Source organism: Macaca mulatta, chromosome 6 (genome assembly GCF_049350105.2).
Source record: "Macaca mulatta isolate MMU2019108-1 chromosome 6, T2T-MMU8v2.0, whole genome shotgun sequence".
Taxonomy (NCBI): Eukaryota; Metazoa; Chordata; class Mammalia; order Primates; family Cercopithecidae; genus Macaca; species Macaca mulatta.
Window position 1 is genome coordinate 6,252,300 of NC_133411.1, and position 22,982 is coordinate 6,275,281.

Below are 22,982 nucleotides of genomic sequence, written 5' to 3' on the forward strand. Positions count from 1 at the left end.
TTGAAGGGTTGCAAAGTGAAGGACTTTGAGGCTGGCGATTTGTTTTGACCCTTCCAATATTTGTTCTCAGGGTTATTTTGCTGGGACACCTTTAAATTGAAGGAACTCCATATACATATTGAGATTTCCATTTTACCTTTAAAAATTAGGCAGGTCTGGGCCCCAGCACTGTATGGCAGCACCCCATGCACTGGCCAGTCAGTGCCAAGAGTCCCTTTTAAGGCAGACATGTTTGCTCCAGTTTGCCCGGGCCCCTCCCCTCCCTCTCCATCCCTCTCTGAGACTGACAGGCAGCTGCCAGTTACTGCCACCATGTTCGATGGCCAGTCTTAAACTCGGTCCACTTGTGTGTTGCTCGTCTCAGCTCCCAATCTGGCCTCTATAGCCTGGACTTGACCACCCCTCTGTGTTACCTGGAGACATTCATACTGCAGGATGAGTGCTGAATTCCATGCACAGCTAGAGGAACTAGGAAACACTAGTCATTTTAAAGAATGTTGTTTCTTTCTTCACAATGAAAAGAGACTCATTAAGCACTGTTCTGGTCTTACTCTTTCTAAGCACTCCCTAAGACTGAATCCTTTTACATCAGCCGTTCTTCTTTTTTTCCATTTGTTTGAACTTATAGAAGAGGGCCCCTGGTTATCTCCACGTGATAGACTCGAAAAAATCTCACTCCCTTTCATGTTACACTGGACACAATTAGAAGTACGTAGAGATCCCCATTTATCAAGCATGCAGTGTACTCAGGACAAGGGAAATTCTGCCGGTAGGAGATTGTGGAGACTTCCATGCACTGCCCAATCCCCCTTCCAGGTAAGTGTAAGCTCCCTGAGGTGTGAGCTGAGGCAGACATTTGTTAGGCACTGGCAGAGGGGAAGGGTGGCGGGTGTTTTAAGGTCCATCCCAATGCCAGTCTTTATGTAAAAATATTTGCACTTTGAAGAATGGTTTCAAATAAATGAATAAGAGAGGGAGTGTGTGTTGCTATGGAATGGGGATGCCCATACACAGCCAGGCGGTCTGCGGCTTCAGGACAGCCCTAGCAGGGCGCCTGCTGAGAGCTCTCCCTGGGTACCCACAGGTTCGTGACAGGCTGGGCAAAGAAAGAGCCCAAGACACCATTTCCCTCATTCATTCCCCTCTCCAAAGTGTGCAAAAGAGGCAATGTCAAGCTAAGCTGGCTATGAAGGTCACTGGAACCAAAGGACGGCTGAAGGCCCAGGACCTACAGAAGGTGAGTGGTGGGAGAGCAGCCAGGGACAGGGAGGGCCACACGCACACACATGTGCAAACATGCACTCCCACGCGCGCAGTCCTACGGGCTCACAGCATTTACTCGCACACACTCAGGTGTGGATGTACATCCGCGCACACCCAGGCACATATAAACCCGCGTGCTCACACGCCCCATCCAGCTACGCAGAACCCTGGCCAGTCCGATGACTGCACACCTGCTGCCTCCTTGGCCACCCTGTGCACACAGTGGCCCGATCCACCCCTGTGGCGGCCGAGACCCAGGCCCATCCGCAGCCCTGAGACCTCCCTAGGGATCGCACCCAGCAGCCGGTCACCGGCACCTGCGGCCCGGCCAGTCAAGGGCGGCCGTGACCCCGGGGCCAGGAGCGCCGCCACATCCCGGGGCAGATGGGGTGGGGGAAGAGCTTCCTCCTCGGCCTCCAGGTCTCCGATCACGCCGCAAACTTCAGAGCGAAGCACACGCCTTTAGAAGCAGGTCCGCGGCTCTCCCATGTCCGGGCGCCCGGTTTTCCGCACCCAGTGTCCCCACAGCAGTGCCCGGGTACAGAGGCGCGGCCCAGCCGCACTCCGCGGGCTACAGGTGTCGCAGCCTCTGGCAGCGCTGGTGCGGCCCCCGGGGTGGGAGCCCGCGGAGCGACTGCAGCAGCTGGAGTCCCGCCGAGTCCCCAGCCCCAAGGCAGGGCAGGAGAGCGCACCGGCCGGAGGTCCATGCTGAGCATCGCCGGCGCCGGTGCCCAGCAGCCTCTCCAACCGCGTGGTCCCCACGCGGGCAGCGAGGCACGGACTGCGGGCCGTGAGCAGCTCCATCCTCCCACGTCCTTCTCCCCTGGCGCTGCCCGCAGTCTCCCGCCTTCCCTCTGCTCCCCGCTCGCCTCCGCCTCCGCGCCCCGCTGCCCTCGCCTCCTCCCCTCCGCTCTTTGTCCCTGCCCTCTCCCCTCATCGGTCCTCTGACCCCCTCTGCCCTCGCCTCCTCCCCTCCTCTCTCCCCTGCCCGCCCCCCGCTCTCCCACGGCTCCCGCCGCCCCCGCCGCCGCGGCTGCCACTCCGCCCCCCGCGCCGCGCGGAGTCCCAGTAATAACCCCGGCGCGGCGGCGGAGTCGCTGTGGGGAATCCTCCCGCGCTCTGCCTGGGTCGGGTGCTCCCTGCCCGCTCGCACGCTGCCGGCCGGGGACCTCCGGTGGCCCCTAGCCCCTCGGAGCGCTCCTGGATGAAGCCCCGCGCGCGCGGATGGCGGGGCTGCGCGGCGCTGTGGCTGCTGCTGGCGCAGGTGGCCGAACAGGTGAGTCCCGGGCGCTCCCGGCAGCGCGCGGAAACCGCGGGTCCTGACAGCTGGAGGCGAGTCCCCCGCGGCTCCTCTCCCGCGGCCCCCGCCGTCTCACTGCGGTGTCGCCGCTGTTTTCCGCAGGCACCTGCGTGCGCCATGGGACCCGCAGCGGCAGCGCCTGGGAGCTCCAGCGTCCCGCGTCCTCCTCCACCCGCGGAGCGGCCAGGCTGGATGGAAAAGGGTGGTAAGTCAGTGAGGGGGGGGGCTTCTAATCCTTGCCATTTAGCAGCTCGTAATCCCCGTGCCGCTGGTTTATTAGGTGCTGTGAATGTTCATGACTCTGTGGACCCCTACTTTTAAGATGCTATTGTGCACTTTTTTTTTTTTTTAACTGTATGAGCGAGCACCGATGAGTGGACTTCCACCAATATTTGTATTTCATTCCCTGGCAAAACGGTTTGCCAGAGTGATTGGTATAACATTAGGGAAAAGGTGAGGAAGTTCATTTTATTTTATTCTAAATTGCTTAGGAAGAATCTAAAGCTATCTGTATGCATCAAAGCCGTCATAAAGAGCAAATTACTCCCTTTTCCATCCCCTCCTACATCCTCGGATCCTCCTTCCCCTCCCCAACCCCTCTTTCTCCTCCTTTATAAATTAAAGTATTTCTCTATGGTTGCTTATTCTCAGTGAAGGAGGTAAAACAAGTGCTTAGCATCTCAGTACTAAATTTAATGCTCCAACAATCAGGGCGTACTTCAAACATAATAGTGCCCGAAATGGCTTATCGGCTTATTGTGACACCATCAGCAACGTTCACGTCCTGGGCCACAGTGTGACATGGGGACAAGTCTTATTCTTTTTCAATGCATGCTTTTACTTCTGCCACTTACAAGTGACATTTGCAGATGTGCTGTCTTATGGGAAGGGATCTCCGTGTCTTCATACTGCATCAGGTAGATGAGAAAGCAGGTGTGTCACACTGGTTGCTAGGTGGTTTTTTTAACCTGAACCCATCTAATGACAGTTAATAAATATTATTTGGCATTGTTGCCAACAATAAATTGCCATATCAAATATTAATGTTAATTGACTTTTATAGGAAGAACTAGATTTGATTCTCTCAGTATATTCCCAGATCTAGAAAATTAAAGAGTTAATAATTCAGAATTTCTCAGTATAGTTACTTCAATTTGATAAAATAACATAAAGGCAAGAATTTAGTATATGCATTAATTTTTCAAATTCTTCCCTACCGAATGATTATACAAATAGTACATAAGGTGACCAATATCAGATTGACGCTCACCATAGGACTTTTTTGAGAACCACCAGGGGGCGCTAGGTGCAAATGATATAAAATGTTAAAAAAATTGTCATGGTGAATTTACAAGAGAAAGTTAATTATCTGTCCATTTACAGACTATCTTCTTTTGGTTGTCCTTGTCCCTTTTAGCGTTTTGCTTACAATACTAAAAGTTAATTCTTACAATTTTAAAAGTTAATTCTTACAATTTTAAAAGTTAATTCTAATTCACCTTTTTAAGTAAGATTTTTGAAAAAAAAAAAAAAATATTCTAGTTCCCTAAAATCATGAAAATTCCGGAGGGACTCAGGAGATTTCCACAATACTTTAGTTTATGGCATTTATGAAGTTTTATTTAAGATAAAGCACATTATAGACACAGAAGAAAGAAGAATAAAAGCCAGGGCTTCCTGCCTAATTGTGCTTTTCCCTTGAAGCGATTCAATCCGCTTCAGCATCCTCTCTGGGAGTGGTGTGTCAGCGTGCTGCTCTGAACACCTGGCACCTCGGCTATTGTCACATCTCCATGACAACGACTTACCTGGCTTGGTGAGAACCTGAAGGGAAAGAACCGAACCCTTCTTAGTGACGTTCTAGCCCAGTGGACACAGCACACCCTCCTCCCCTACCGTCTATGCACTTTAGCTCCTTAATTATGAAAGGCTAACGTGTGAGTCTGGACATCCACAACAAGCTTCTATGCCACCAGAGAAAAGATCCTGCTCAACAGTGTTGCCTGTTTCCCTCTGACCGGGAGCAGAAGAGCTAGAAGATCCTTGGTGACTGCTGGGGTCAGCTTACTGTCGCCTGTCTAGGTATCCATTAGACAAGTTGGTTCTGAAATAACTAATTGTAGCCATACATTTTGTTTAAAGAGGCACATGACTCAAACTATTATTGCAAATTGTTCTTGGTGGCTGAAGCAATTACAAAATAGCAAAGAGAACAAAGCTGGATGTGTCACACTACCTGACTTCAAACTATGCTACAAGGCTACAGTAACCAAAACGACATGGTACTGGTACCAAAACAGATATATAGATCAATAGAACAGAACAGAGACCTCAGAAATAACACCACGCATCTACAACCACCTGATCTTTGACACATCTGACAAAACAGGCAATGGGGAAAGGATTCCCTATTTAATAAATGGTGCTGCAAAAACTGGCTAGCCATATGAAGAAAACTGAAACTGGACCCTTCCTTACATCTTATACAGAAACTAACTCAAGATAGATTAAAGATTTAAATGTAAGACCTAAAACCAAGAGCAATTGCAACAAAAGCCACAACTGACAAATAAGATCTAATTAAACTAGAGAGCTTCTGCACAGCAAAAGAAACTGTGATCAGATTGAACAGGCAACCTACAGAACAAGAGAAAATGTTTGTAATCTATCCATCTGACAATGGGCTAATATCCAGAATCTAAAAGAAACTTAAACAAATTTAGAAGAAAAACACAAACAACCCCATTAAAAAATGGGTGAAATATATAAACAGATAATTTTCAAAAGAAGACATTTATGCAGCCAACAAACATAAGAAAAAAAGCTCATCATCACGGGTCATTAGAGAAATGCAAATCAAAATAACAATGAGATACCATCTCACACCATTTAGAATGGCCATCTTTAAAAAGTCAGGAAACAACAGATGCTGGAGAGGATGTGGAGAAATAGGAACACTTTTACACAGTTGGTGGGAGTGTAAATTAATTCAACCATTGTAGAAGACAGTGTGGTGATTCCTCAAGGAACTAGAATGAGAATTACCATTTGACCCAACAATCCCATTACTGGGTATATACCCAGAGAATTATAAATCATTCTACTGTAAAGACACATTCACACGTATGTTTATTGCAGCACTGTTCACAAGAGCAAAGACTTGGAACCAACCCAAATACCCATCAATGATAGACTGAATAAAGAAAATGTGGCACATATACACCATGGAATTCCATGTAGCCATAAAAAAAGAATGAGTTCTTGTCCTTTGCAGGGACATGGATGAAGCTGGAAACCATCATTCTCAGCAAACTAACACAGGAACAAAAAACCAAACACCACATGTTCTCACTAAGTGGGAGTTGAACACTGAGAACATATAGGCATAGGGAAAGGAACATCACCCACTGGGGCCTGTTGGGGGGTGAGGGGCAAGGGGAGGGATAGCATTAGGAGAAATACCTAATGTAGATGACGGGTTGATGGGTGCAGCAAACCACCATGGTACGTGTATACGTATGTAACAAATCTGCACGTTCTGCACATGTGTCCCAGAACTTAAAGTATAATAAAAAAATCAGTGGTCACATGATCACTAGTGAGCATAATAACAGTGCAGAGAATATAAAATAGAATTGTGCTAGTTTCTCTTCCTACCACCCTCTACCTTTATTATTTATCTTCTGCATTTTGTCCAGATGATCTGCAAGAATTTACTTATCACCCTGTGTTCCTTACAGGCTACATTGTTTTTTTCTTTTAAAAGGTCACTTTGGCTTCAGAGCTTACCACGTACTTTGAAAGCTCATTATATTATGAACTTTGCCTCATGTGGTGAAATAATCTTTTAGATTTTATTCTTTTAGAGTATCTTTTTTTACGAGTTTTAAGGTATTCCTTTCTATGACTTTACTGTAATGTAGTTACCAATTATCTGTTGTTTATTCTTGTTTAAAATTTTGCCTCATTACAAATAATGCTTCCATGAAAATATTTACATAAACCTTTTAAAATTCATCTGAGATTATTTCCTCAGGGTGATTTCCTAGGTCGAAGGCTTTTGCAACTCATTGCCAAAGCAGACTTTAGGAAGGTAGTGTCGTTTTTCTTTCCTGACATCAGCAGTGTTTGAAAGAGGTGGCTGGTGGTGGACTGATTTTTTGTTAATGCGATTGATTTCTATTTCAAAGGCAATATATCTCCTGCCACCTGCCCCACCCTTCTCTCTGTTTTCTGGATTCTCCTTCCCTGCTATCCTCTTAGGGTGTTCGTGAACATTCCTTTGCTCTTGGACAGTTACAGGCTCAGTCTTTGAGTCTGGAGCAAGTTGCAGTCAGGTGCCATCTAAGCAGCCCACTGTGGAAAGAGCGGGAAGGGTGGAGCCTATGGGAGATGCTCCTGTCAGGTGGGTGAGGTGTGGAGCTCTGGCCGTCTCCCACAGCCTTTTGGAATTGAGCTCTCCCAAGACAGTCGGGACCTCACGGGAGCCTTGCAGGACTTCTTGGAGTTCAGTTTGCCTGAACGTTGAGGTTATGAACCTACCACTTGTATATATGAGTTTTTAGATAGGACAAACTTTTCTTCTTGCAAGATTATTGTGTTTGAAGTCTTTCAAATATGTCTTTCCCATCTATGGAAAAAATACTGTATTAATAAAGACACCAATCCCTGTGAAAATAAATAAAATACATAAATTTACAGTGAAATTAATTATATTAAAAACATTGCAATGCTCAAAGCTCATCATTTCATAATTATTTCACTATATTTGATAATAATCTAGGCTCTTGAGACCACTGGCCTCTTTTGCATCTGTATGGCAGAAATCCTACACAGTGGGGGCTGCTGCGTATCTCTGCACACTGCATATTCAGTGATGGCACAGCAGTCACTGAAATCAGCCATGGGAGGGAAGATTTACACCAGGGAAATTGGCAAATGCCAAAATCCAGGTCATTCTTCTCCAGACAGCAGGTTGTTGAATGCTTATTAGCACAGCATTGTGTTTATGTAAAAGTGGCTTATCAGTAGTTATTTTGCATGGTAAATATTATATGAGCCCCCAATAAAAGACAAGTATTGTCTCTCTCCAAAATAAAGGTCGTAAGAATATGGCTTATTTCATCTGAGAATAATTTGATTTTTTAAAGAGTAATCACCTTTTTATACACAATAAAATGTGCTGACCTGCCACTGTCTAGAACAAGTGATCCTGCCTTCTGTCATCCTTCCCCTGCTTCAGCTACAGTGGTAGGAGCTGGTGGGAGGAGAGGAGCATGCCCCTGAGTGGCTGGGACGGCAGATGACAGCTGTTAACATCCCTGCATCACACTGGCCTTTCCCCTCTGTCCAGAGACCCAGGCATAAGAGAGGCAGAAGTCTCACTGCTGGGAGAGTGGCCTGGGGAAATGCAAAGCAAACAGGTGTGCACGTTTCACTTTTGTGTTTGTGAGTGGCTCAAATCCAGACTGGAATCTACATACCTGTGCCAGACATGCCGCTTCCTGCTGTGCTCTCCCTTTTCTATCATTGGATACAATGTCACCAGATTTTTTGACTTTCTCATTTTCCTAATTAAATTTTAAATAATTCCAGTGTATTTTACCTATGAGACCACAAGTTACTGACTTTGCTATAAATCTCAATGGTTAGTTGTCAAGTTGTCTGCCAGAACATGCTGTGCCCCTCAGCCAGCTACCATCAAAGTACCTGTCCGTAGCTGTGTGCACACTTGCCATCCATCCTGGCCTCCTTCACTTCTCTCAAGCCCAACACCGGCCTTTCAGACTTCTCACTAGCTGCTACCAGTCTCTCTTTCTCTGTAACCACCCAATTTCCTGCCAGGATGGGACAGAATTGGGTGGACAAGTATCTGCACTGAAAGAGTTTCAGTTGTAAGGAAAACTTTCTTTTTCCAGAAAAATATGATTAACCAAGTACTGTTCACTTCTAACCAAATGCCCCTTGTGCAGGATGCTATTTTATATTATCCTATTATTCCAAAAAACCTGTCCAACTCAGGCCAAAGCATAGAAGGGCCCTGATTATGAAGCACCTGACAGAAGAGTCTCCTAACCGCACATGTTGGTGATAAAGGGGAAGAAACAGAACGTGAGAACCAGGGTCTTAAACTAGTAAGAGGAAGCTGCACTTTTGAGTCTCTGAGGACCGACCTCCTCATCATTACGCTAGAGAGAGATCAGCTCTGGTGCCTGACTCTGACCCTTTTCAAAGACATCTCAGCATCAATTTGGAGAAAGGATTGGCATCATGCTGAGCTGTTATTTTCTCGTGATTAGAAAAATGCAGGCCAGGGCGCAGGCCCTCTCCTAACATGTGGAGGCCCAGTGCTCGCTTACAGTTGGAGGCACACATACCAATGCATAAGTATTTAATAGGTGTAAAACAAGCTAACAAATCATTAACAAAAAAGTATTTTAATAAAGTTACCTTCACATAACCTAAAAGCCCAGGTCTAAGTTGAGAAGGTGGCACGCAGCAACATCTGGCCGGGGCAGGCATTACTCCTTCTTCTCCCATCCAAGTTCTGGCCTGTCTAGGACAGAAACACCCTCCCCCTGAACTGTGGAGAGCAGAGATGATATTGTTATGGTGGTAATGAGAGAACAAATCCTACTTGTAACTACGAAAACTCAATGACCATTTTCGAGAAGGAGAGAAACCTCCTTGGAGAAGACAACTACGATATTTACAGAAAAGCAGCCCAGGACCACTGCCCAGGATGCTGGTGGAGCTTCAGGGTGTCCCTCTGTTTTCTGCTGAGAAGGTGGTGACCCAGTGAACACCGAATTCATTCCTGGAAAGATCGCCTCTGACTACAGCCCTGCAGACCTACATGGGTCCCCTGAAATTTGATAGCTCCTTGGGGTTTTCTTTACTTTTTAAAAAGAAATAACTTCCTTGAATATGATTGAGACCAGCATACGCTACCTTTCAGTGGGAAGGTGAACGTGGTGCATGTCTTCAGAAGGGCTCGATGTGAAACCTGATCGAGTCCCAAGAACCCAGGCCAATGGCAGGGTCACCAACAGTTTTTATCAGGAACAAACGCACACGTGACCATTTCCAAATGTCAACATTTGGCAGACCTGGACCGTGTGTGCATCCTGCCTTTTCTCTTCTGTGTTCCATGATATCATGAATAAACATTTTAGACAATTAGCAGAAAAGTGTGCCTATCATATTTTTATTTTTAACTGCTTTTTGAAAAATTCTGGATGTTTTCAAGGTAAAATTTCTTATCAGCTCAGTGAGAAACAGAAATAACGTGACTGAAGGTATGTTTGAAAACTATAAAATGATTGTATTTGATAGTTATTAGTACAATTTATGAAATGCAATCCTAAAAGTTCGGTTTTGGTTTTATTTGATCAATAATTTATTTTCCATTTTAAGTGTTGTAGGATTTCCTGGCTTGGGAATAGCACATTATGGGGACTTTGTTACCATTTTTTTCTTGAAACTGTGATGTTCCGTATTCCACACTTTGAATTCAGTATGGGTAGGTGTTGCATTTTTCTTCGTCATTTTTGACTGGGTGGAAAGATCATGTGGTAAAATAATATTATATCTTAAGACTTCCTGATTCTTCTCGGAATCCTGAAATGACTCAGCCTCTCCTCACTCTTTTGATTCCAGAATATGACCTGGTCTCTGCCTACGAGGTTGACCACAGGGGCGATTACGTGTCCCACGAAATCATGCACCATCAACGGCGGCGAAGAGCAGTGACCATGTCAGGGGTTGAGTCTCTTCACCTTCGGCTGAAAGGCTCCAGGCATGACTTCCACATGGATTTGAGGACTTCCAGCAGCCTGGTGGCTCCCGGCTTTATTGTGCAGACGTTGGGAAAGACAGGCACTAAGTCTGTGCAGACTTTACTGCCGGAGGACTTCTGTTTCTATCAAGGCTCTTTGCGATCCCACAGAAACTCGTCAGTGGCCCTTTCAACCTGCCAAGGCTTGGTGAGTACAGCGCGAGTCCCAGCTAGGGAGGCGAGGTTGGTGATGGTGGAAAGGAGAGTGTAACCAGGACTTTCCCTCGAGTTCACATAGATGTTCTTCTTGTACTGCAGCACAGATTAAGCAGGAGGAATATTGCCAAGTAAAACTTTCCAAAAAACATTGTGTGCCTCCTCTGGCCTATTTGGAAACAGTGCGCACACCCACCCTGCTGCTGCTGTTCTAGAATTATTGTGGAAGAGCACTTCAGTTTGAAAATTGTGTATAAGAACCTCTGGCCAAATCTGAGTTCTTTAGCTTCTTAGGGGATGTTTTTACTCCAACTTACAGCTTCTAACTGACAGAAACTGGAGAAGTGTCTTCATTTGGAATAGAACAACAGTATTCAAGAGATTGGCCGTGAGGATTATTTGATCAGATATTTGAAAGACTTTGAATACTGTACATCTATCATTCTGATGATGATAATCTGCTTACACATTAGGGCATTCATCCATGGCAGGGCGTTGTTGGTCTTCCTGGACTGATGAATCCAGGGTGCATTCCCCGTGTCCTGCATATCGGGTTTGGAATGGCACATCACTTCGATGCTTCTGGTGCTGCGATTTACAGGGACCCTAGAGAGGGGGGCATCTGGCTGAGCTAAGAATCTACCTGCATCCCTCAGGCCTACCCAGGTCAAAATATCACTGGCTTGCTTTTTACTTTTCTTAAAATATTTTCATATATTTAGGGAGAAAAATCTTAGGAGATTCTTAGATTCTTGGCAACAAATGAATTGCTCAGGTGCAGAGGAGCGAAGTGTGACTTAGACAGCAGAGTGAAAATGTGTTCAAGGTTCAAGGTCTTGAGGATGTTAAAGGTTTGGCTAACAGGTCTGGGACATTTATTGCTTTTCTAGAAAAAGCTTTCAGTGTGCTTAAATTTCCTTCCCTCTTTGAGGAGAGGGAATTCAGACCCCACATCTCATAAAGATTTTGTGTGTGTGTGAATTTTGGATGCTGAATTCATAACCAATTCCTTAAAATACTAAATATATGTAAATGCTAAACCTGTAAAAAAATTTTTTTTAATGTTAACATTCTGCTTTTTAGGGAAATTTGATATGAGTTGATCTCATTGCTATTTCACTCATAAGAAACTTTTGGGTTGAGTTGCTAGGGATAGGGTGGTGGTTATTTGGCGCTCTTGTTAAGCATGAAGACAATGGGGCTGATTTCTTTCACACTCTCCCAAGAAAAATAAGTCTTCCTTAACGGACTAGAACTCTTCATGAAATGCACAAAATGAAGATACATCTTCCTTGGTTTTCTTTCACAAGGGCTTAAGCCAGAAATGGAAGCCATCTGTGTGGCAACGAGGTGTGCCGTGCCCTTTACCCTTGGGTAATTTTGGATTTGGTTGTGGAAATTGGTGAGGTACTTCTTGCTAACCCAGCAGGGATGCAAGCTTCCTGAGGCCCCTGGGTCTCCCTGAGCCAGGGTGGCTGAGCTGTGCCCTGGAGTCTGTTCCCTGAATCGAGGTGCTTTGCAATAGCTTGAGATTTCTGGCGCTTTTTGAGCTTGATCAGAGTTAACAGGAAAAGTTAACAGTGAAGTAAGTGTATAATGATAATGAAAGATGAAGAAATTATAAATAACAGAAAAAAATGCTTCTCTGGATAATAAACAGTGGTATCTGATACTATAGCTGCTGGAAGAGAAATTTATATGTCTTCTCCATTAATCTTCCAAATACCTGTAGTCCCGCTTTACTGATATTTTGTCCATAGATGGTCACTACAAATGTGACCTCAACCAGACTTAAGAGTGTGAGGTTGAGGATTTTCGTCATAAGACAGGATAAATCAAAGGCATTGGAAAGAGCCCTGTTCTTATTTAGGTATCTTTGCAGAGCCCAGAGGCCATCACTTTGAAAAGATCTCTTCTAGCAGGAAATGCTCTATATTCCGTTCTATCTATTTAATTTGTAGGATAAGAACATTACTTTCGGGTTTAAAAATATATTGCTTAATTCTCACATAATATCTTGTGTCATTTAATTAGAGAAAATGGTTTACCATTGTAAGACAATGCAATTTCCAAACTGATATATAGTTTTTCACCCTGATTCTCAGACTCTGCATTTGGAAGGATTTTGCTGTTGTCCACTAATGATCGGTTTGAGGAATAGCATGAAAGTGAATCATTGAGGTGTTATCCTATCTATAGTAAATAAATATTCACAAAGAAGAAAGGAAAAACTAAACAAACATAGCACCCTAAATCTCATGTTCACAATGACAATTTGAGTACAGAATGACCTTGAGAATTGCGTATGGCTGCAGCCCAGCAGACCTGGGCCTCAGGAGTTTATTGTCTAACGAGAGAGGCAGGACACAGGCAAGTCCCCTACGGGGGAGGAAACAGGGACAGACATGGGAGCCAGAAGAACCCAGAGGAGGATGCCTCTGCTTGCCTTGCTGGTAGGTGGAGAGTGTCAGGATAGGATTTTGGAAACGATCCAGAAACCAAGTCCATAGTAAAGTTAGAATGTGATACCCATAAATGAAGGAGTAACAAGCAGTCCTGGAGAAGACTGCTGGCATCTGCCAAGCTCACATCCTGTTAACACCACCTATAAACGTTAAGACCTTAATATTTGCATATTAAACCCAAGTATAATCTATTCAATGAGATCTGTAAACCCTAAAATTATTTCTAGAACTTACCCTGGTATTGCCACCAAGTATCTTGACTTAAAATATTTCTTATTTAGTTAAATAAGGGTAATTTTTGGAAAAAGGATCCCTGTTGTATTTATGTCTCTACCAAATTGTTGTTACAGATCTGTTTGTGGTCACCAACCACAAGCACATAAATGTGTGTCACTTAGTAGGTACTTTCTAGTACTTGGTTAAATAATGGATAGACTTAGAGGGCTAGTTATAAGTAAGAGACAATGATGACCATGGCAATAGCACAAAGAACAGTAATAACTTATTGAATGTTATACTTTGCTAATAGCTTTACAATGGTTATCTCACTTAGCTTGGAGATAAGTCAAAGAAATAGGTACTATTTTAAAAACAGCTTTATTCAGATGTAACTCACTCCTTAAAGAGTTAATTAGCTCTATTCGTTTAATAGAGTTTCATCCTTTAAATTGTATAATTCAGTAGTTTTTAATATATTCACAGAAATGTGCAAATATCACTAGTGTCTAATTGGAGACATTTGCATCACCTCAAAAATAAACCTCTTATGGTCAGTTCTCCTTCCCCTAATCTCCCCGTTCCCATCCTAGACAGTATAGGTTTGCCTAACCCGGCCGTTGATTATAAATAGAAGCATACACTGTGTGACCTTTGTGACTGACTCTTTTCACTTAGCGTAATGTGTTCAAGATTCATCCATGTTGCAGCACATATCAGTACTTTATCCTTTTTTGTTGCTAAGTATACCACATATTTTATTTATCTATTTATCAGTTGATGGACATTATTGTTTTACTTTTTTTGGCTACTGTGAATAATGCTGCTATGAACATTTGTGTACAGGATTTTTTATGAATATGTGTTTTCATTTCTCTTGGGTAAATACCTAGGAGTGTAATTTCTGGGGCATATGGAAACTCTACACTTAACATTTTGAGGAATTTTCAAACTGTTTTTCATATTAGTTGAACCATTTTATATTGTTCCAGTAATGTCTGAAGGTTCCTGTTTCTCTACATTCTTATCAAACCTTGTTATTGTTCTCTGTTTTTAAATAGCCATCCCAGTGAGTATGAAGGAATATCCATTGTGGTTCTGATTTACTGGGTAGAGATTATTGGCTTTGGAAGAGGGTTCATTGTGCAGAGGTTAGCAGCTTGTCTGAGTTTGGTGAGACAGCAACCCCCACACACAAGTTACATGAAGTGGGTTTCTTACTTAGAGATAGGTAGGGCAACAAGGGACAGCAGAAGTCTAGGAATAATCACAGACTGCTACACAAGGCTCAATACAGCTGTCTGAGTGGATGAACTCTTGTCTGTGCATGCAACATGGCTGAGGCACCCAGGAAAGCAGCCCACCCTGGATTTTATACCTGGGCACATGATGTGCTGGACAAGTTCTGCAGTTCAATCATCACAACAAGTTCTACATTTCAGTCATCACATCATACTACAAGGCAGGGACTGCAACCGAGTCCAGGTTGTTTCTGCCCTTTCCTCCTATCTCATGATGTTGCATTTCCAGCACATTTTGCAGTCATTATTGAGAATGGCAAGGAAGAAAATGGGGAGGACTCGGTTGGTCATAGTCATCTGTAGAATTGTTCTGCATTGGTTGATGGTTTTTTGTTGTTTTACTTTCAGCACTTTCAATATGTCATCCTACTGCTTTCTGACTTTCATTGTTTCTGGTGAAAAGTCAACTGTTTATTTCACTGTGGTTTATTATGCATATTGCATTACACATATGTTAGCATGTATACTTTGGTATCCATTATGCATATGTTGATATGTTTAATGATGTCCCACATTTCCCTGAGGCTCCATTCATTTTTCCTTCATTCATTTTTTTATATATTCCTTGTTTATCTTCAAATTCATTGATTTTATCCTGGCAGTTCAAATATATTATTAAGCCCCATCATGAATTCTACATTTTGTGTATTGTACTTTTTAATTTCAAAATTTTTTATTTATTTTAAAAATGTATCTTCATTCAAATTCTCTGTATGACATTGCCATCATGGCTTCCTTTATTTGTTTTTTCATTTTTATTTATTTTATTTTATTTTTTTGAGATGGAGTCTCGCCCTGTTGCCCAGGCTGGAGTGCAATGGCACGATCTCAGCTCACTGAAACCTCTGCCTCTTGGGTTCAGGTGATTCTCCTGCCTCAGCCTCCTGAGTAGCTGGGATTACAGGTGTGTGCCACCATGCCCAGCTAATTTTTTGCATCTTTAGTAGAAACGGGGTTTGACCATGTTGGCTAGGCTGGTCTTGAACTCCTGACCTTGTGATCCACCCGCCTCAGCCTCCCAAAGTGCTGGAACCACAGGTGTGAGCCACTGTGCCTGGCCCATTTTTATTTTTAATGTATTTTTATCATATATGTTTAAGGTGAAAACATGATGTTTATACACACACACACACACACACACACCACACAATGAGATCATTACTAGAGCCAAGCAAATGTATCCATTATTTTCCATAGTTCCCTTTGTGTGTGTGTGTGTGTGTGTTAGTTAAGAGCACCTAAAATCTACTCTTTGATCAAATTTTCAGTATACAATACAGTATTATTAAGTATAATCATCATGCTGTGTGTTAGGTCTTTAGACTTACTCATCCTATGTAACTGTAAGTTTGTATTCTTTGACCTACTTCTCCCCATTTCTTCCTCCTTTCTGCCACTGGGAAGGAGTGTTCTAATCAATACTCTACTCATTACTTCTACGTATTCAACTTCTTTTTTAGATTCCACGTATAAGTGAGACCATACAGTATTTGTCTTTCTGTCTCTGGCTTATTTCACTTAGTACATTGTCTTCCAGGGTCATCCTTGCTGTCATAAATGGTTCTTGTTAATTACTCACAACCAAAATCTTTATTATTTTTGAAAATGCCCTTAGGCATGAAGTTCCTACATTCTGTTCCAAATAATTTCAGAAACTGGAGGCAAGCTCCTTATTCATGCGGCCTGTCTCTTCCCCTGGGCAAAACCTCCAAGACACTGAATTGCAAATGCGAGTGGTAGAGCGGGTTGCTTCTCCCACTGTGACACCCATACTCTATGAGTACAGCTGTTGGGATGGTAACCCCTTGTCTTCCCTGGTTTTGCTTCCTGTCTTGAAACTTTAACCTGCAATTGAGATGCAGTGGATGTGTTCAGGGTTTCATCGCTGTTGGCCTGACAGGCCTGGAGAGTAGTGCCCATTCTATGTGTAGGGGCTGCTTGGCAGAAGAGAATCAAGTTCTCATGGCCATGCCTGCCTGGAGTAGAGCTTCTGCAATATGGAACTGAAGGAATTTCAGATGCAAGTGGCTTGCCTCCCCTGTGGTGCAAATGAAGTCCCAGAATAGACATTGTTGGGGGTAAGGAAATAGGGATTCTTTGTCTTCTTGGCTACATATGTCTGGAGAAGAACTTCTGTCGCATTGAGCTGGGGCCAAGCTAAAGACTTGAGCAGACCATGGCTCAAATGCTACCAAATTTCACTGTTCTGTTCAAGGTTTATTGAAATGTTTTTCAATAATTGTTTCTCCATATTTTATACCCTTAAGATAATTTCCAAGGACTTTAAATGGTTGATGCATATGTGTGCATGCATGTGTGTAATTTTCGGCAAGTAAGTAGTTCTTTCACTGGGGTGAAATCCCACCATGCTTCTCAAATTGCCATTCTGGAAGTATGTCATCAATAGACACTATTATTAACATATTTTACAGATTATAATACAATACCACTTTATTATCCCCACCTTACAGATGATCCCAAAGCTAATTCTTCAAAACGTGGGAGTCCAGAACTAGCACTTGAAACCACAGTACTATTTCACTTCCCTTAATCATGAAGCTGTTGCTGCCTTACAGGGACTTGTGAGCTCATGCACATGAATTTGCATTGTATCACCTGAACTTTCTCTAAGGGGTAATGACTTTCTCATTGGTTTCGACTTCAGTGCCATCTTCCTCAGCATCTAATGCTGTTTGAGCTTAGTGACCACATTTGCAGTGTGTAATGTTAAATTTGCAGTGTGTAAACATTAAAGCACATATGTGTACTTTATTCCATAATTATTTATTTACAGTTTTTTTAATACCAGACTATGAACTCTTCAAGAGTCCTTTATTATTCATCTTTGTATCCCAAAGTTCTTGTTAAACATTAACCTAAGTTCATTTTTTTCTTGTAATGAGTGATTGTATTTCCAATTTACAAACAGAAATTCTGTATCTTCTCAACCTCCATTTTTGGGTATTAATAAAAGTAAAATTAATTTTATAATCCACTTCATCTGATTTCTTGCTATGACTAATGTCAAACACTGTAAATTTTCTTTTGAAGTGTATACTTTATTAACAAATGGTTCAATCACTAGGGTTTTAAACAAAACTATTTTTAGAAACTCCATTAGTCAATATTTTTAAGTGAGGTTTTTTTAAAAATGTTTCCTGTTGCATATGATGGGAACAGATTTTTCTTAGGATTTTCTGAAAGCTCTGTACTTGGATTAGAAAAAAATTAATATAATCTGTCGACTGCCATTGGCATAAAATCTGCATGAAATTTAATTCCTCTTGCATAAAACATGATGTTTGTCAAGGCATTAATGTATAGGATAGGTATCATTTTTCCTAAAGTCTAATTATTGTTTTAAAAAATGTTGGAAAACTTGTAAATCTTGTAATTCTCAGTTCTGTCTATACTCTCACTTGATTTGAAACTTACTCAGGGCCCTGGTTTGAATTGTACTGGATTTTATTTCTACCCACAAACTCCAGGGATTCCCTAGAAGTGCTAGTCACTGAGAGATTTTTCTAAAACACTCAATAAATCTTAGGCAACTGTCTGAAATGCTGCCAGATTTTCAACTGACTTTAAAAAATGTTCTTGAGCCAGGGTAATAAAATAGGGATAGAAAGGAAGAACCCACGTGGGGAATGATTAGAAGAGATACTATAAGTTTTGAAAGAAAGGTGTCACTATCTGAGAAGACTGCTGATGGCATAAGCAGATAAAAATGTCAGTCTTGGGAGGCATGTGAGACAGATGTAGTAAATGCTAGGTTTTTGGATAAAGAATGGCCAAAGCCAGTGGTGACTAGGAAATTTAAGGTGGTTGTGAAGAACTAATTGAAAATGTAGATAATTTCTTCTTACTTTTCTGCTGATTATGTAAGAACAAATATAATAGTGCAATTTTGAAATTAACAGAAATTAATATATTTCATTAGATCAAATAATATTTTATAAGGTAATCTTTCATCTTTGAAGTGATGACAGATTTTTCTATTAATTTACTGTTAGTTGTAAACAAAAATTAGATGACTAGAGAATTTTAGCTATAAAATCTATGGTTTTGTTCCACTTCTCTCATTTTTGAAGTGATGAAACTGAGATCCCAGCGGACTAGAGTCAGTTGGTCAATATTACAAAGTTGTGTGGAGTCAGACACGTCTATGGTGTGTCTTCAGATTCTCTGTCCAGCAATGTTTTCACCAAGAATCACTTGATGATATTACTTCTTCATCATGAAATAGGGATCAGGTGGCAGAGCAGAAATGGGATTTGTAAAGTCCCAGCCTCCGCCTCACAAAGCAGAGTTTAAAAGGAGAGTTTGGAGTTAAGAGATGACTTCTTAGTAATGCTCAGACCTGAAAGTTGATTCCCTGGGTGTAACAGAAGATGAACCCTGTGGCCAGACTCTCGGGGATGATACAGGCCTGGGACTGTCTGAATGACAGGATGTCTGAAATCTCCTTTTAAAGAGAGTGCTTGCTCAAGCAAAAGTCCAGTACAAAGAGAGTAAAAGAGTCCAAATGAAACCAAGCCCTTGAAGGCAGGATCTTGCTTTGCCTGAGGTTTAATGAGAGCAGTCTGATTGTATCTGCTTAACATGCATGTGACCTTTTTTTCCTCCTTAAATGTTACCTTTTAAGAAAGAAGTACACTGGTGCTATAGAGGAAGCCCACTGGGACAGACAGAAAGTGCACAAGGAACAGATAGGAGGTCTGTTAAGGACTTCCTTGGCCCACCCATCTAAACTCGTCCAGTCCCTGTTTCATTCCTATCCCTGTTTCTCACTTCCTACTCCTATTTTATTTTTCTATTTGGCATTTATCATTAACTGTATCAATCACAGTCCAGTCAGGAGACAGAAACCACACAAATTATTTGAAGACAGAGAATTAATACAATGTATTAAGTAGGCACTTGAGAACTGAAAAATTAAACAGAGAATATCAAAGCACCCTAGACAACAACTACAAGAAGCATATACTGCACCTGGGGCTGCGGAAACTTAGGGGAGAGTTTGGGATTTTCAAAATTCAGAAATTTGGAGCTGGGCCTCAAATCCCTTAGTAGTAGGAGCTGGCCGGTGCTAGGACTCTGAAGGAAAACACTGTAGCTTGTTCTTTAAGTAAGCTACAAACCGGAATCAGCAGCTGCAACTAGAATGATCTGCCACTGCAAAGGTGAAGTCAGAATGACAGGAACAGGAGGCAGGAAGCCTACCAGAGACAGAGAGGAAGCCCACTGGTGACAAAGAGGAAGTCCACCCCCCGGGACAAAGAGGAAGTGAGGGAACAGACAGAAAGTCCACAGGAGCTGACAAAAGTCCACACGGAACAGGCAGAAAGTGAGGGAGCCAACAGAAAGTCCACAGGGGTTAGACAGGAAACCCACTGGGAGGGATAGGAGGCCCACAGGGAACAGACAGAAAGTGAGGAGGCAGATAGGAAGTCCACTGGGGCTTGACAGGAAGCCCACTGGGACAGACAGGAAGTCCACAAGGAACAGACAGGAAGTGAGGGGTAGACAGTCCGCAGGGGCTAGACAGGAAAGAGCCAGTTCTTCCACCTTCCTTAGACTGTCCCCATTGTGTGGGCTATTGGTGGATGTGAATAGGGAGCAGGTGGCAAAACAGAAATGGGATTTGTATAGTTTCAGGTTCACATCAGGAAACAGAGTTTAAAGGGAAAGCTTTGAGTTGAGAGGTGATTTCTTTGTATAATCAAGCTGCCTACTACCCTAAATATTGAGAGAATAAATACCAGGGATGTTTGACTTTTTCTTTCTTTATCCCCAACACTTTCAGTAGTGCCTGGCATGTAGTAAAGCCCTCAATAAGAATGTCTTCAAATAATGAATGATTTTTACAGTGGAGGAACAAGACTTCCGTTGCCTTACAAAAATCATCTACACAACCACTGGTTTGGATGGGGGAAAAGAGACCCCAAAAACCGAAGTAGGAATATTCCAGCCTTATATAGGGAAAAGAATGGGCTGGCTCACTAACTAGACCTTGCTAGGCCTTGTGACAGGCTTATTCTGGTATGGAGCTGAAACTATCAGACACAATGTGTCCAGACATTCCTCCCCCATGGTAGGCTGCACTTGACCTCTTTTATTGCTTTGATTAAAATTAAGCCTCTTGTGTAGCTTGCCAGGAGGGAGAAGGAACAGTTTCCTCAGTAGGCTTGGGAGTTGTATTTCATGACTCATTCAGGTATAAATTAGCACTCAGGGGCTTGTGTGTGTGTCTATTTTCAGTCTGAGTTTGGCTACTCTAAATCACTCCTGAAGAAGAAGTTAGGGTATCATCATCTAGAGGCCTGAGGCCAGACTCTGTATCAAAGGGAATTTATACACTCAATGGAGTCCTGTCCTTCGTGATTGTGGACAACAGCTGTTCTCAGTAATCCCCTACCAACACTCAAGTGCCATGAGCTGCAGCAGTGAATCAGAAACTCCTAGTTGCACTTGCTCTCCTGCTGATCCTCCATCCCCAGTGATTCCAGGCATGGATCATTTTTACTGACTTTGATTCCTTTCAAAATAACAACATCCATCATTTGTCATTTGTTGAATGTATTTTTCACTGCTTAAGAGTTTAGCTTTTTTTTTTTTCTTTAGGAAAAACAGCATGTGTTTAAAATCAAGTAAATCAGCATTGTAAATTACTAGCAAAATCAGTGCTAATTTTGTATCTTCTTTCCTATAGTTTCACAGAAATATATAGAAACTAATTAAAATAATTTGTTTGAAAAAATATCTACCTAAAAATAGGTTGAATTTCTATTTTTTCTTCATATTTAATCAATAACAAATGGAAATACCAAATAAGGCATGTACTGGCATTATGTAAAATCTTAGCAGTTTTGAAGCAAAAATAAGTCTCACTGGGATAAAATTTTTAAAAAATCATATGCTGATCACTCCCTAGCTTCATACATATGATTAAATGGTTGGTTGCCTTTAGTTTAAAAATGGTATTAAAATAATAGGAAGCTTCAATAGTAGTGACATGATGTATCTGGTGGCTCTAATTTTCTGTCACTGAATAGTTATTTGTACATCCCTTAATACATTAGAAATTGGATGCAAAACATGTCAAGTGAAATGTGGCTTAAGCAGTTGGTGATTTCTTTTAGTATCCAAAATCTGTGGAAAGTAATTGTCTCAATAACCCTAGGGTCCTTTTATTCTTTTATCATAATTTAAATTTGTATGAGTCTTTTCTTCTTAGGCGAAAAAAAGCAAGAGCTTTTCCTTCAATGTGGTAAACCCCTCTTTACATCCACAGTTGTTGAGAACTTTTTCAAAGAATGTTATTTTTGATTGAGCCTTCCTCCACAGAAGGCACTTCAAGTTGTGCCCTGCGGAACTTCCAGCAAAAGTGGGCAAGGGGGCTGCACCAACTTTTTGTAAGTTCCAAAATAAAGAAACTCCCCATCCCCGCAGGGTTTTAGCGGATGCGGTTGCCTCTGCCTGTAAAACAATTACCGTCCCATTCCTTCTGGTTAAATGTCACTTAGTTGTTTAGGTCTCAGTTGAAAAGTCACTCCCGTAAGTAATATCACACTGTTTCACTGTTGCTCCAAGTCAGGGCAGGCTTCCTTCTTATGCATCCATACCACACCTTATTTTTCTCTTTAAGAAGACTTATCTCAATTAAATTCTTATTTGAGGTACTAGTTCAGTATTTACCCCTTCCTCTCAATAGACAAAGAGCATTTTAAGGGCAGCTCCATGATTGTTACGATTCCTACAGTACCACCACTGCCTAGCAGTGTTCCCAGCCCACGAAAGGAACTGGATGGATGGGTGGGAAGATGGGTGCATGGTTGGATACATAAGTTGATGGATGGGTAAATGGATGGAAGAAAGATGCTAGTTGTATCTGTGCTGGAGAGAGTCACTGTATCTACAGAGGGAGTGCATTGACTGCAAAAGACCCAATCTAAAACTGGCCCTAAGTTGCATTTGGGAAGCATGCACTCCCCCAGCCATCATGCAGGTCTAAGGAGTGTCTCTGAGGCCCTAGGAGTATATCTCAAAATCAAGGAAGCAAATGAGGCAAGTGCTGTTCACATGTGGATGATCTCAGGAAAGGCCAATGGGAGGGGAGCACTTTTTCAGTCCTAACCATGTGAGTCATTTCTCTAGTTACAGATAAAGAAAATCTCTAAACAAATTCTAAATAATAAATGTTGCAATACACTTTAAGTAACATGATATGATGCAATTTATGTGAAGTACGAGTCAAGCAGCTAAGTGGCCTTTGTCTAGCTCTTAGCCTTTTGTATCTACTGCTTAAGCATAGAGACGTCCTAATTTCTGTGCTTCAGTCTCTTAGGCATGTCTTATGTAATTACCAAGCTTACCCCAAAGAGAGATTGCCTATTATGTATTAGGATTCTTGTGAACAGGCACTTTCACCACCCTGCGTCCTC

The 22,982-nt window shown here is 42.3% G+C and overlaps 1 protein-coding gene across 1 annotated transcript in view; it reads left to right on the forward strand.

Annotated features, from left to right (window-relative positions):
- Positions 1-1,685: 1,685 nt before the first annotated feature.
- The window catches only part of ADAMTS16 (ADAM metallopeptidase with thrombospondin type 1 motif 16), a 180,989-nt gene continuing 159,692 nt past the window's right edge, over positions 1,686-22,982 (forward strand). The window contains exons 1-3 of the mRNA XM_001082662.5: positions 1,686-2,539; positions 2,666-2,768; positions 10,223-10,548. Coding sequence (XP_001082662.2) covers positions 2,468-2,539; positions 2,666-2,768; positions 10,223-10,548 — 501 coding nt within the window. The 5' untranslated portion in view covers positions 1,686-2,467. The remainder of the gene's footprint in view (positions 2,540-2,665; positions 2,769-10,222; positions 10,549-22,982) is intronic.